We start from the raw sequence: 14,354 nt of genomic DNA, 5'->3' as shown, positions 1-14,354 counted from the left end.
GTGTGGGCTGCGTTATATACAGCGTGGCTGCTATATACTCCGTGGCCAGTGTTAGATACTATGTGGGCTGTGTTATGTACTTTGTGGGCTGTGCTATATATTACGTGGCCAGTGTTATATACTGCATGGCCTGTGTTATATACTACGTCGCCTGTGTTATATACTGCGTGGCTGCTATATACTGCGTGGGCTGTGTTATATACTATTTGGGCTGTGTTATATACTGTGTGGCCACTGTTATATATTGTGTGGCCTGTATTATCGCATCGGGTATTCTACAATATGTATGTATGTATATAGCAGCCACATAGTATATATCACAGGCCACGTAGTATTTCTCTGCTATTTACTACATGGCTCCTATATACTACGTGGCCTGTGCTATATACTATGTCGCTGCTATATACATACATACATATTCTAGAATACCCGATGCATTAGAATCGGCCACCATCTAGTGATAGTTATAAGCACGAGAAATGAAATCAAACTTTTAGGAGGTTTTAAAAATGAATTTGTGGTTTCGTACAAATATCACAGACTTTTGCTGTTGGACCCTTGTTGCAGCCTGTTTAATTGTTCTGGTCTGTGCTAATGCCATGCTGATGTCATGTGTAATGTAAGTGTATAATGTTGCAACTAATTTGTAACAGTTCCAATGATGTTCTGGGATTGATGTGTGTATTATCACATTTTGTAAATTGTTATTGCCCGAGGTCCAACATGCTCTGGTAGAAATGTGAACTGTCTGAAGTGATTAATAATGAGCATAAATAGTTAACACACTGAGCTGCTGTATGAGATTGTGTCCTTTGAGCTTAGATGTTGATTTCAGACAGTGGCTACAGAGGAGCAGGTATAAAGCTTCCACTCGCACTTCAGAGGTTGTAGTGTACCCCAGAAGGAAGAGATAAGCCCTCCTGGATGAAAGAGCCGCTCATTAAATAGAGAAAGTCAGAAATGCCACCATAGAAGGGTGGGGTGCAAAAAAGCTTATTTCTGTGTGTGAAAAGTGTATCTGCTACAGGGCAACATTAGCCACCAAAAGAGTGAAGAATAGATACAACTGAAGGGAATGTAGAGGTTTATTCCTGACTCTGAGTTCTGCTACAAGACAAGTGTCTGAAGCCTAAGTGTGATTATATTAAAACATTAATGTGAAAGGGACAAGAAGACAATGTCTATGTCAATGAAGTGCAGCTGAAGTATTTGCCAGCAATTTGCATGTATGAGCAAAATAGATACAACTGAAGGGAATGTAGAGGTTTATTCCTGACTGTGAGTTCTGCTACAAGACAAGTGTCTGAAGCCTAAGTGTGATTATATTAAAACATTAATGTGAAAGGGACAAGAAGACAATGTCTATGTCAATGAAGTGCTGCTGAAGTATTTGCCAGCAATTTGCATGTATGAGCAAAATAGATACAACTGAAGGGAATGTAGAGGTTTATTCCTGACTGTGAGTTCTGCTACAAGACAAGTGTCTGAAGCCTAAGTGTGATTATATGACATCATTCATGTGAAAGGGACAAGGAGACAATGCCTGTGTCAATGAAGTGCTGCTGAAGTATTTGCCAGCAATGTGTCAAGTATGAGCAAAAAAGATACAACTGAAGGGAATGTAGAGGTTTATTCCTGACTGTGAGTTCTGCTCCAAGACAAGTGTCTGAAGACTAAGTGTGATTATATTAAAACATTAATGTAAAAGGGACAAGGAGACAATGCCTCTGTCAATGGAGTGCTGCGGAAGTCTTTGCCAGCAATGTGTCAAGTATGAGCAAAAAAGATACAACTGAAGGGAATGTAGAGGTTTATTCCTGACTGAGTTCTGCTGCAAGGCAAGTGTCTGAAGACTAAAGGCCCCTTCAGATTAAGCGACGCTGCAGCGATACCGACAACGATCCGGATCGCTGCAGCGTCGCTGTTTGGTCACTGGAGAGCTGTCACACAGACCGCTCTCCAGCGACCAACGATGCCGGTAACCAGGGTAAACATCGGGTAACTAAGCGCAGGGCCGTGCTTAGTAACCCGATGTTTACCCTGGTTACCATCCTAAAAGTAAAAAAAACAAACAGTACATACTTACCTAACGCTGTCTGTCCCCGGCGCTCTGCTTCTCTGCACTCCTCCTGTACTGTCTGTGTGAGCACAGCGGCCGGAAAGCAGAGCGGTGACGTCACCGCTCTGCTTTCCGGCTGACCGACGCTCACAGCCAATGCAGGAGGAGTGCAGAGCACAGCGCCGGGGGACAGACAGCGGTAGGTAAGTATGTAGTGTTTGTTTTTTTTACTTTTAGGATGGTAACCAGGGTAAACATCGGGTTACTAAGCGCGGCCCTGCGCTTAGTTACCCGATGTTTACCCTGGTTACCAGTGAAGACATCGCTGGATCGGTGTCACACACGCCGATCCAGCGATGTCAGCAGGAGTCCAGCGACGAAATAAAGTTCTGGACTTTGTTCAGCGACCAACGATCTCCCAGCAGGGGCCTGATTGTTGGTCGCTGTCACACAGAACGATTTCATTAACGATATCGTTGCTACGTCACAAAATGCAACGATATCGTTAACAATATCGTTATGTGTGAAGGTACCTTAAGGGTGATTATATTAAAACATTAGTTTGAAAGGGACAAGGAGACAATACCTGTGTCAATGAAGTGCTGCTGAAGCATTTGCCAGCAATTTGCCAAGTATGAGCAAAGTGTAGCTATTTTTTATTATTCTGCTATAAAATTGCTGTCTACCTCTGTTCAAGCCTGCTACTAAATTGTATTCAGGTGAATACAGATTATTTTTCTAAAAAAAAAAATTGACAGAAAGAGAAAAACTAAGTACACCCTTTGTCAATTAAATGGTTTTATTCATCAGGACAGTAAAAATAAGTACACCCCATAAATCAATAGTTTAATGAATTAACTTTAGCAGCAATAACATGCAGTAATGGTTTTCTTTTATGACTTAATAATTCCGTCACATAATTCTGGAGGATTTTTGGACCAATTTTCTTTACAATTTTTTAAGTTTGTTAAGGTCTTTCTTAAGGTCTAACCAATATTTCAATTGGATTGCTGTCTGGAGTCTGATTGGGCCATTGCAACACTTAAAAACTCTTTCTTTTTCAGCCATTATGGTGTAGATTTACTGGTGTGCTTTGACCCAGTTTCATCCAAGTTTTAGCTTTTCGATATATGGTCTCACAATTCATTTTAAAATACATTGATCTACAGAGAAGATCATGGTCAACTCAACGACAGTTTATGTCGAAACAGCAACTTAAGGGAAAGTCAGCACAGTAGAAAAATACAATCCAAGCTTCATAAGTTTAAGAAATAACTTTTTTCAACCATGTGATTGTAAATGTTTTTTTTTCCCCTCATTCCTTCTGTTTGCTTTATTTGGAACATGTTGAACAAAGATGAATGGGTTGATCCATATAGTGCTAATTTTGCTACTAAAACTAAATCCTGAATCCAAGGCTTGTGTGGTTACAACATTATAAGATGGGCAAACCCTTTTTTAAATCCTAAGAAAAAATCTCCATAATCCATTGAAAATTAAAAAGGCTATGTTTGTATTACAGGAATCAAAACAGGTTCTATATACACAGAGGAGACCGTAGAGTGTTATATACACACTGTCTCTAAAAAATAGATCAAGCAAAGAAAATTAAACTTTACGTGAACTATTATAAAAACATTTTAATTTCATTGCACTCATTTGAGTGGCTGATCTTCATGGATCCGACTTCTAGATCTGATGGAAGCTAATTATGTTGTTGATGTGTGCCCCATCTCTGCCCTCTAGTCCTGACCCTTCACAGGTGAATGCTACACTCAGCCGGTCAAGTCTCACTCGCGCAAAGAGCCAGCACATGCTCATGCAGACAGCCAAAAGACATCATCTGTGGGCACCCAATGTGAACAAGAGAGGCTTATTGGACCCTTCATTGCACATTAGTATACAGTGTATGACAGAGTAAAGACTTATTTTATAAGTTATGTGTCACTTCTATGGTGATATAGAAGGTTTATTAGTAGAGTTGAGCGAATATGTTCAGAATCGGTCGACGAATTGGAATTTGCCATATTTGTGCTATATTGGTATCCTATTCGTGCCGAGTTTATGTTTGATGATCGGTTCCTAACATATTCGTTCATTTCTACTCCCATTGACTCCAATGACGTTTGTCTGTGTCCGGCGATTGTTGTAAAAACAATATTCACCGCCGGTGATAATCGGAATCAAATTTTGAAAAATTCACTCAACTCTACCAATTAGGTATAGATTAAAAGGTGGAAGAACGTGGTGGCAATGGTCTTTATCGGAAAAACTTGATGACAAGATCCCCTTAGGCAATACACTTTTTTTTGTATAGGAACACCCTCAAGACTGACATTGCACCTTCAAGGCAAATGTGTATTGACCATATCTTTCTAAAGGACATATAGGTAGGACATTCCGGGACAGTCGTAAAGTAGGCATGTTCCTATATATAGGTCCTCCTTTCACTCCTAAGGCACATTGTGATCTAACTAACATATCAATATACAGAATTTAGTCACTGGAGAAGGACCTCATGGTCAGAAGAACAGAAGGAACAAGGCAAAGAGGAAGACCAGCAACCCGATGGCTTTAAACAATCAAGATAACAGTGGAGAAGACCCTGGTGGACCTATCTAGCCTTGCACAAGATTAAACTTCCTACAAGTCGCTAGAGCTGAAGATCAAGCTGAAGGGCATTAGATAAAAAATACATAATTTACATATCAATGGACAACGATCATTCAAATGTCCATCTACCAGTTCTCTTCATCAGGGTCATCTACTGCATGTTGTTGAGCTTATTGTCCATATAGGTAAATCCAGCTTCACATATATTAATGTTTGGTCACCAAACTACATATCTTATAATTTGTAAGCCAGTCCATTAGGAACATCAAAATTAAAGAAAATCTTTAACTTATGATAGGATCACAGTTCACCCTTGGATCAATTTATTTCACGATAATTTCTGCATATTCTGTCTCTGGTTGACTTGGAGGCACTTTGGAGGGTTTAGAAGTAAAAGCGATGGTGGAATAGTGCAGGTCTTCTTCTGAAGTGACACCAATGGGATCTAGTTGAGCGCTGGCGTCTGCTGACTCCTAAGCAGAAATGCAAAATGTAACTATAAAATATAACTTTTTTTTCAGCCCAAAATTCTGTGCACATCCAATAAGAGTGCTGCAAATTTGTATCCTAATGTTCAAGAGGGATGATCATGGCAGGATACAATTGTAAAAATGCGAATTCGATTCTACCAAATCTTATCCGCAGCTTGTCATTACTTGCATAGCGTATCACGAGCATTGTAGTAAGAAGCAAGGTGAGTGAAGATAAGAATTTCCAGCTGATGAAGTCTACTCACATATTGGCCAAGCAAGAAAAAAGGTGGAAAAATAAGTTCTTCTGAGGAGGGATTAGAACACAGCGAGTCCACACAGGGAGATGGGGAGTTGAAGGGTTGGAGCTCCACTTACTTTGTAGGGAGGAGAAAGATTCCGGGAAGAAAGGAGGATAGAAATCTATGAAGTAAGTCAAGCTTCAACTACCCATCTCCCTGTGTGGACTCGCTGTATTCTTCGGCTGGCACTCCTTTTTTTGTTTTTCAGCTATATTGGCCCAGCAGGAAGTGAGAGGGGAAATTGAGGAACAAGTGGGAAGCCTAAAAAGCAATATGGAAGGGAGAGAAGGACTTAGCAGTAGGTGGGAAGGAGAAAAAGAGTGTACGAATGGGAGGTTAGAGGGGACTCTAGGAGGAAATAGCTCATCTTAGGAGAAGGGCATAAACTAACACAATCATCAGTAGCATTGCAAAACAAATAGGCAAAGAGTTGATGCATTTTTTATACATTAATTTATTGCAACAATTGGATTGGTGGGATGATTGGCCGTGGCTTGATGCCACCTATGCGTAGAGTCTAAATACTCTATGGACGTGATGAATATTCACAGTGGGGATACCAATGTCTCACCAGCAAAAAAGTTAGGCACTGTGCGTAATGGTGTAGTGTGAATAAAGTGTTCACTTACTTAGACACTCTGATGGGATAATTTCCACTATTTTTTTTTTATTGCTTCAAATCATGAACAAATTTCCTAATCATGCAGAAACATATTTTCCTACTAAATTTCATAATAATTATGCAGCTATACCTACTGAATGGAACGGTAAACACCTATTTGAGTTGATGGTTTATTAAGTGTCTGTAAATTAGAGTTCCCTATTAGTGATGAGCGAATATACTCGTTGCTCGGGTTTTTCCGAGCACGCTCGGGTGGTCTCCGAGTATTTATGACTGCTCGGAGATTGCCTCAGCTGAATGATTTACAGCTACTAGCCAGGCTGAGTACATGTGGGGGTTGCATGGCTGCTAGGGAATCCCCACATGTATCAAGCTGGCTAGTAGCTGTAAATCATTCAGCTGAGGCGATGAAAACTTAATCTCTGAACCCTAATACTCGGAGATCACCCGAGCAACGAGTATATTCGCTCATCGCTATTCCCTATAGATGTCATATGGAAGCAAATACGTCTCCTTTACACACATTATGACATAGAAATAGTACAAAAGTCATCTGTTACGCCATGTACCTCGGTTTTGTGTTCACTCTGGCTGACATTCATGTATATCTCATTTTCTGGCAGTTCCGCACTTGCAGGCGGTTCTTTTGCTTTCATATAGTTCTTGTCTTTCCACCATTTTTTCCTGGAAACAAGTTAAATAGAAGATCAGAGAATTATATACAGTATATATTCCATGAAAGAAGCCCTCCTCCTCCTCCTCTTCCTCCTCCTCTTCCTCTTCCTCTTTCTCCTCCTCATTCTCCTCCCATCAAAGTTTTTATCCTCTTAATATATTGCAGTCATCATATTATATGGCACTGTGTACTTACAATTGCTCATTTTGCCTTTCTACTCACTTAATTTTTCTCTTTTCTATAAGGTTTATGACATCACATGATTAAAAACAGACTAGCTAAATCATTCAAAGCTCTGGGTAGAAACAGGAAGTTGCATTTCTCTGTGTAAGTCATCATTAGAACTACAATTCTACATTACTTACTGGCAGCCAAGATCAACCCCTTCACCTTCTGACCCAACTGCTCTGCTCCTCCCTAGATTTTATGATATTTTGTCAAGAGAATTGTGGCTAAGATGTGGCTATTATGTGAACTGTAGCCCGTCAAGGTCTTTCGAGCAGTTAGTAACAAAGTATTACATTTTAATTATGAGAAGTTAAAGTCTTTATTCAATGAAAAGTAAAAATTGACACAACTGTATTTTGACCAATCAGAGTTTTTGTTTGTTAACAGCGCACCATGTGGTCACATGTAGTATTGCAAGTGAATCAATTTTTGATTGCCTGTACATAGATTGAAAAATTACCTGGGTCCATCAAGTTAAACCTTTCTCCATCAATTCTTAGGATTATTTTAACCAGATAATCGGATACAGACAGATTCTTACCGTGTAATTAACTTGTACATCAGAATAATTAAAATGGAAATGCTCAATCCACAAAGGAATGCAAATGCTAAATCTTGGTACGAATTGTGTGAAACATTTTCTGTCAAAGAAAATAAGAAAAATAATAAAAATTAGCTTTTATTATTTTTGCTAAAAACTGTTGCGAGACTTAAAAAAAGTCCAACACCATGATAAAACTACTATCATGAAAGTGTCCCAGTTACATCCACTAAACAAGTCACGAAAGGGCATTTACTCCTAAACCAACCATCATAGCTGGTAATGGTTCTGTGATACAATCGTTAACTGATACGTTTATGGTGTTGTGGATCATTTATTACCTAAGATCTTTTACATAGTTAGAGGAATCACTCCGATAAGGACAACATAGAGAGAAAGTGTAGAAAAAGAGGAGAAACAAAAGATGTAAAAGGAGGAGAAACATAGTTAAAAGAAAAAGGATGAGGAAGAGCAGAGAAAAGAGGATGAGGAAGCAGTGGATAATAAAGAGGAGGAGAAAGAGGAGGAGGAGATGGACGAAAACTGTGGGAGAAAGAGACTTCTTCAAGGGACAGCATGGGCAACATGTACATCTCCTTACCCAAGAAAGAGGAGAAAAAGTAGGAGAAAAAGGAAGATTAAAAAAAGATTGAGCAAAGAGATGAGAAGAAGTAAGAAAAAGAAGAGAGTGAGAAAATAGTTGGATATAGAGAAAGAGCAGGATTAGGAAAAGGAGTAGAACTAGGAGGAGGAACTAGAAAAGAAGATGGAGAAGAGCGAGGTTAAGTTGTTCTCCGAGGTCTCAACAACTCAACTTAATTGCCCAGAATAAGACATAAGATTAATATCCAGAACAGTAAAGCCTGTGGACAAGAGACTTTATTAAAAAATAAAACAAGTTCTCTAATAAAAATTCAGCTTATCCTTTCTATGACCTTTACTTTTTGTGCCACATTTCCGGAAGTAGACTACCCTGCAATGGTCCATGATTGCTCTTCCACATCCCAGTGTTGAACTTCCATTCTTGACTTTTTCTTCCTCTCACGGCTCATATATTTGACCGTGTTATATCATTTATTTCATCTTGTATATAAGATTCTTATTTTTAAATTCCTCTTTAGAAACTTACGTGTATAATCACAAATAATCATTCTCTCGGTGACAAGTTATCTTTTTATTCCAGATTTACCAAAATTTTGTAAGGGTAATAATGAACGGTATTGTACGATAATTTTTTAATGTCAATTTCCAACATCTCTACTTAACAGTTATTAAACCTCAGCCCTCAATTTTCACATCCTGTGGATACAATGTAATTTGGTCATGAGATGCCAACATAGGTCGGTTTGCCAAGCAAATACTTATATAGATGTAATAAAAGTAATAATACAACCTGGTTTATTAGTTGTTATGACAGGTTGTATGCCAACTTGAATGCGTTGTTCTTTGAGTCCAAAAGCATTCCATGCCAAGCATCTGTATACATCGACTATTGAGGCTGTCACATTTATTATTGCTGATGATGCACTTTTATTTGTTTCCACTTCAACTTCCCCCTTTACCCAGACCATTGATGCCGGTGGGTTTCCATCCACTTTACACGCAAGAGTCACTGATTCAGTTTGATTGATAATAACTGATTGATTTGCTGGAAGTTCTTCACCTGTGAAGATTTAAACAGAAAGAAATAAATTAAGGAAAATACTGTTGGACACAGTTTCCACAGGGGTCAGTATTGGACCCTCTTCCTTTAAATATGTTTATTAAGGACCCTGTAGACAACGTACAGAGCTGAATTTCAATATTTGCAGATGATACTAAATTCTGGAGGGAAATAAACACATAGGACATGTAGTAGATCAGCTCACTCGCTGGTACACGGAGGTAGACACTGGAACACTGTTTCTTTATATCTCTCACTGGTTAATTTAAAGATGTTGGGTAAGCTAGTGCAGAGTTAGCAAATGTAAACATAGCCTTTCTGGCCTAAGGAAAAGCTAAACATAACAAAACAGCACAGTCCTTGTTGATGTGGGGGTCCGCTCACTCAAGAGAGCAACCACACACTGATTCAGCTTTTCATTCTCAGTACACAAATCACTGGAGTTCCTCTCTCCAGCCCTACTGAACACTGAATGCCTCTGGAGGCTGAATACTTAATCCCCAGACCACAAACTGGAATGGAGATTAGGTGGACAACCTCCCACCCTCTCTATGGTTGTTCATAAAAACCTAGCCCTTTTAAATGTCCGATTAACCCCTCTATACACATAGTGTGCTGGAGGAAATATTTGGGTTTTAAATCACTGAAGCTTTTGGCCTCAGTGAACTGTATCTCCCCTCCAGCACTTTGACAGTGACTTTGTCACAGAGGATATGTTAATATTACATAGAGATTTAGGGAAGCTGGACATTTGGGAAATGGCAATTGAAGTTTATTGTACATTGCAATTAAATGTAAAGTCATGCACTGGAGATGAGGAAACAAAATGCACAATTATGTACTTAATGGTAAAACACTGGATACATTGTCACTGAAAAAGACATGGGTGTATTGATGAACAGCAAACTAAGCTTTAGTATAGTTTAGTGACCAGTGCCAGGCAACAGCTGCCAAGGCAAATAAAGTCATAGGATGCAATAAAAGAGGGATGACGGGATAGTTTTCCTTAATACAATTCACGAGTGAGTCCACACATAGATTACTGTGCATAATTTTGGTCTCCCATTTATAATAAGTTCAAAGCTGAACTAGAGCAGGTGCAGAGAAGAGTGACCAAGTTAATTAAGGGAATGGGTGAACAACACTTGTAGACTTGGGGTTATTCAATTTGTAAAAACAAAGGCTTAGGGGAGATCTACTTTCAATGTATAAATATATGAAGGAACAGTACAGACATCTGTACAATGAGCTTTTACATTTATATGTACAACAAAAGCAAGGGGACATTTTCTATGTCTAGTGGAAATAAGATTTAAACATCACCAGTGATGATAATTCTTGTCAGGGCTCTATTTCAGGAGTCAATACAGTAATCTCTGGCTGTGGGTCGGTTTCCCTCTCTGTTGGACCACAGCCTGTTTTGTCTCTGTCCAACTGCTGATAATGCTCTTGTCCTTCTTTTATTTTGCTTTTTTGCTTCTGTGCAGGTCTTTTCACTTCCTCATCTTGGTTTGTGCTATCACATCTTAGGTGAAGTCATTTGTACTCTCCTGACACATGCAGTCCTTGCTGGCTATATTCCATGTTTGATAGATATTTGGAGTCCCAGCTCCCCAGTCAAGGATTATCTTGCTGAGGTTTTCTTTATGGTTTCTCTTGTGGTTTGTTTGCTTGTTCCCTTCCCAGCACTCTTCCCATTTTGTTACAATTTAGGGTGTGGGGGTTCCCACGTATACTGCCATAACAAGTTATAATGACCAGTTCACAGGACATCAATCAAGGGATTATAGTGATCAGTAAGGAAGTAATAGTAAAAGTATCGGAAATACAAACTCAAAGGACAAGTTTAAATCAACAGCATAGAGATATGGACAAAGAGGTTCAAGAGAAAAAAATGATAGTGGGAACAGACAATTAGACAAGATGGGATTGGAGAAAAGAGGCAAATGGGAGGGGCTTAGCAGCTTTGGCCGATTAACACAGGAGTAGGTGGCCACCCAAGATGCAGTTTCTACTCAGTCATGTATCTTTTTTCAGTTTACACCTAAAATATGTACTAAAGCATATACAATACCTTTGGATGATTGAACGGTGATTTCCATATTTCTAGGTGGGTCTGTAATAAAAATGTTTTATGGAAAATAATTTTTTTATGTGATCAAAATGTATCAAAGTTCTCATAGGTAAAACATAACAAAAAAAATAGGTGGGTGGTCTTATGAAAAGGAAGGGAGATTCCGCACTTTAGACCGCCTTTATGAGTCAGAATGGAGGAATAATACATCATTGCATCAATAACTGTAAGCGAAGTCCCTGCCATGTCTGTGGCAACTACAAAGTCAAATGAGGTAATTTCTGGTGATGTTTTCCCTTTACAGACTGTTTAGCATTAGACAAGTACACAATGTGTGCACAATTATCAGGCAGTGAGGATTTTACTAGATCATAATATTATGCAGATTTCCCACCTTCGAGCTGTATAACCTTGAATGCTGATTCGGTGTGGCAGATCATGTGATGTGTATTTGTGTAATTAGGGGGTGGGACCTCAGAATTATTAGGCAGCTGGATTCATGTGATCACAGAACCATGAAAAGTTTTTCAGCAAATAGTCAACAGGGTCATAAACAAGGTGTTGATATAAAAAGATGCACATTAATTGCCAAAAATATTGGAAGAATAAAATATGAAGCGACAGGAGGCCATTATCCTCCAGTACTGTAATATTCCAGAGCTGCTGCCTCCCTGGAGGACAGAAGCACAAGATGTTCAGTGGTCAGAGACATGGCCGAGTCAAGGAGGTTGAACACGACCACCACTGAGCAAGGCACAGAAGTACAAGGGTTCAGTGCTCAGAGATCCAGCTGAGGTAAGGAGGTCGAACTCGACCACCACTAAGCAAGACACAGAAGTACAAGGTGTTCAGTGGTCAAAGTCATGGCCGATGTGAGGAGGTCAAACCCGATCACCACTGACCAAGACTCAGAAGTACAAGGTGTTTGCAGCGCCCCAGAGACCTGGTCGTTGCAGTATGATGCTCTGCCACTAAGGGGAGTGACGGTACGTCTGATGGCACTAAAGGAGTTCTCCTGACCAGGTATCACCAGAACACATTACACTTCACACTCCGGCCACTAGGGGGAGCAAAAGGCTTTATTTATTGGGCCACTCCTCACACAGGTAAAACTAGGGGCTGGGGAGGAAGTTAGTTAGAAGCTGACTGGGTTGGATTCAGGCAACATCCCGTGGCAGGGGGTGTTGCAGGGAGAAGACAAAGGGGGGTCCCTGTCAGGCGTGGGAACCTGGCAGGTGCCTAGCGAACAGAGCAGAACGTAATGGAACCGCGCCTGCACTACCTTGCGGCGGTATCCTAAGAAAGAGACATGAAGGGAAGGATATTGTGGAACAGTGTAAACGAGATCAAGCACAAAGGAGAGCCAGTAGGAGACCGAGGCAACATCCTTCTGAGGCGCGTAGCCGGTGGCCGGAACACCACGGGAGTAACTGACTCTAGGCCTTACTTCGAACTCCGCAGGTCAGTTAATTATAGGTTGGCTGTCTACCTTAAATTTCCTACGAAGACATAGGGGGCAACAGTGGGAGAGGGGCGTCTCTAGGGTCCCGGAAGACCTCCAGGCCTTCCCGTCATACGGGTGCGTCCTAGCCATAACAAACCTGGGGGACGAGAAACTAGTAACATCTGGAACTAAAGAGAGAGAGAGCTGTAGAGAACGAATGAACGAGGACAGCAGTTGTGAGGACTATTCCGAATGCTCAGCAGGGTAGGACTACAACACACAGGCGCTAGTGGTAGGCAACGATTTCCATCTGTGAAGGAAACTCTGGAAGTGCCCATCGGACCGGCCGGTCTCTGATAGCCCTGTTAACTGTGCTCTGGATTGAGGATCCTGAAGTCTTCAGTAAAGAGGTAAAGAGACTGCAACCTTGTGTCCTTGTTATTGACCGCATCTCACACCATCACCATCCACCTTACTGGGAAGCCCTGGGGACATACTTCACCTGTAGGAAGGTATACCATCCAGCTGCCATTCCATCACCCCAGTGGACCCCACAGCAGCGTTGGTCACCCTGACCGAACACCACAGGTGGCATCACGAACCCCTGACGGACTGCATCACCTTTATTGGATGCCCCTTAGCAGGGTCGCGGACCGGGTCTAGCCACCGTGACAGCCTCAGAACCGAACCAGAGAGGCCCGGTACCGAGAACTCGTGGCCCTGTGTCTGGGGGCGCTCCATGTTCAGTGCTCAGAGACCCTGCCAAGGTAAAGAGGTCAAACCCGACTACGACTGACCAAGATATAGAAGTACAAGGTGTTCAGTGCTCAGAGAGACACAGCTGATGTAAGGAGGTTGAACCCGACCACCACTGAGCAAGACACAATAATACCAGGGGTTCAGTGCTCAGAAAAACAGCTGAGGTAAGCAGGTTGAACCCGACCATTACTGAGCAAGACACAGAAGTACAATGTGCTCAGTGCTCAGATTCACAGCCAAGGTGAGGAGGCTGAACACAACCACCACTGATCAAGACAAAGAATGGGAAATAGAACTTTTTTTTATTTTTCCGTCAACATGGCCGTGTGAGAGCTTGTTTTTTGTGAGACAAGTTGTACTTTTGAACGACACCATTGATTTTACCATACAGTGTACTGGAAAACAAAACAAAAAATTCCAAGTGCGTAAAATTACCATCTTTACTTTATGGTAAAAGTGACCTGCCATTATGATTCTCCAGGTCATTACAAATTAGCAAATACAAAACATGTATAGTTTATTTTTTATTTAAGCATTGATATAAAAATTAGGACATTTGAATGAATAAAATTTTATTGTTTGTTCCCATTTTCCGAGACCCATAGCATTTCCATTATCTGTGATCTGCTGCTCGGTAAGATTTTATTTTTTGCACCCTGAGGTGACGTTTTTACACATACCATATTGGGGTAGATACGATGTTTACATCACTTCTTATTGCAATGTTGAGGTGGCCAAAATAAAGTAATTCTGGTGTTTTGATTTTTTTTCCTCCTTTATGTTTATTTTACTTCGTTTACCTATCCAATTAATTTATTTGATAGGTTCTTAGGTCAGACCTTTCTGAATGCAGTAATACCAAATATGTGGATATATTTTATTATTATTTTACTAGCTATTGAA

At 40.5% G+C, this 14,354-nt stretch overlaps 1 protein-coding gene across 1 annotated transcript in view; it reads right to left on the bottom strand.

Moving 5' to 3' along the window:
* LOC138652170 (sialoadhesin-like) overlaps positions 1-14,354 on the bottom strand; it is an 88,926-nt gene that overhangs the window by 51,740 nt on the left and 22,832 nt on the right. The window contains exons 7-12 of the mRNA XM_069742938.1: positions 11,249-11,290; positions 8,905-9,174; positions 7,512-7,611; positions 6,636-6,750; positions 4,998-5,145; positions 4,396-4,533 (exon numbers count right to left, since the gene is read on the bottom strand). Coding sequence (XP_069599039.1) covers positions 4,396-4,533; positions 4,998-5,145; positions 6,636-6,750; positions 7,512-7,611; positions 8,905-9,174; positions 11,249-11,290 — 813 coding nt within the window. The remainder of the gene's footprint in view (positions 1-4,395; positions 4,534-4,997; positions 5,146-6,635; positions 6,751-7,511; positions 7,612-8,904; positions 9,175-11,248; positions 11,291-14,354) is intronic.

Source organism: Ranitomeya imitator, chromosome 10 (assembly GCF_032444005.1).
Source record: "Ranitomeya imitator isolate aRanImi1 chromosome 10, aRanImi1.pri, whole genome shotgun sequence".
NCBI classification, from domain to species: Eukaryota; Metazoa; Chordata; class Amphibia; order Anura; family Dendrobatidae; genus Ranitomeya; species Ranitomeya imitator.
The sequence above is the reverse complement of the archived record's forward strand: the minus strand, read 5'-3'. Positions and strand labels throughout refer to the sequence as shown.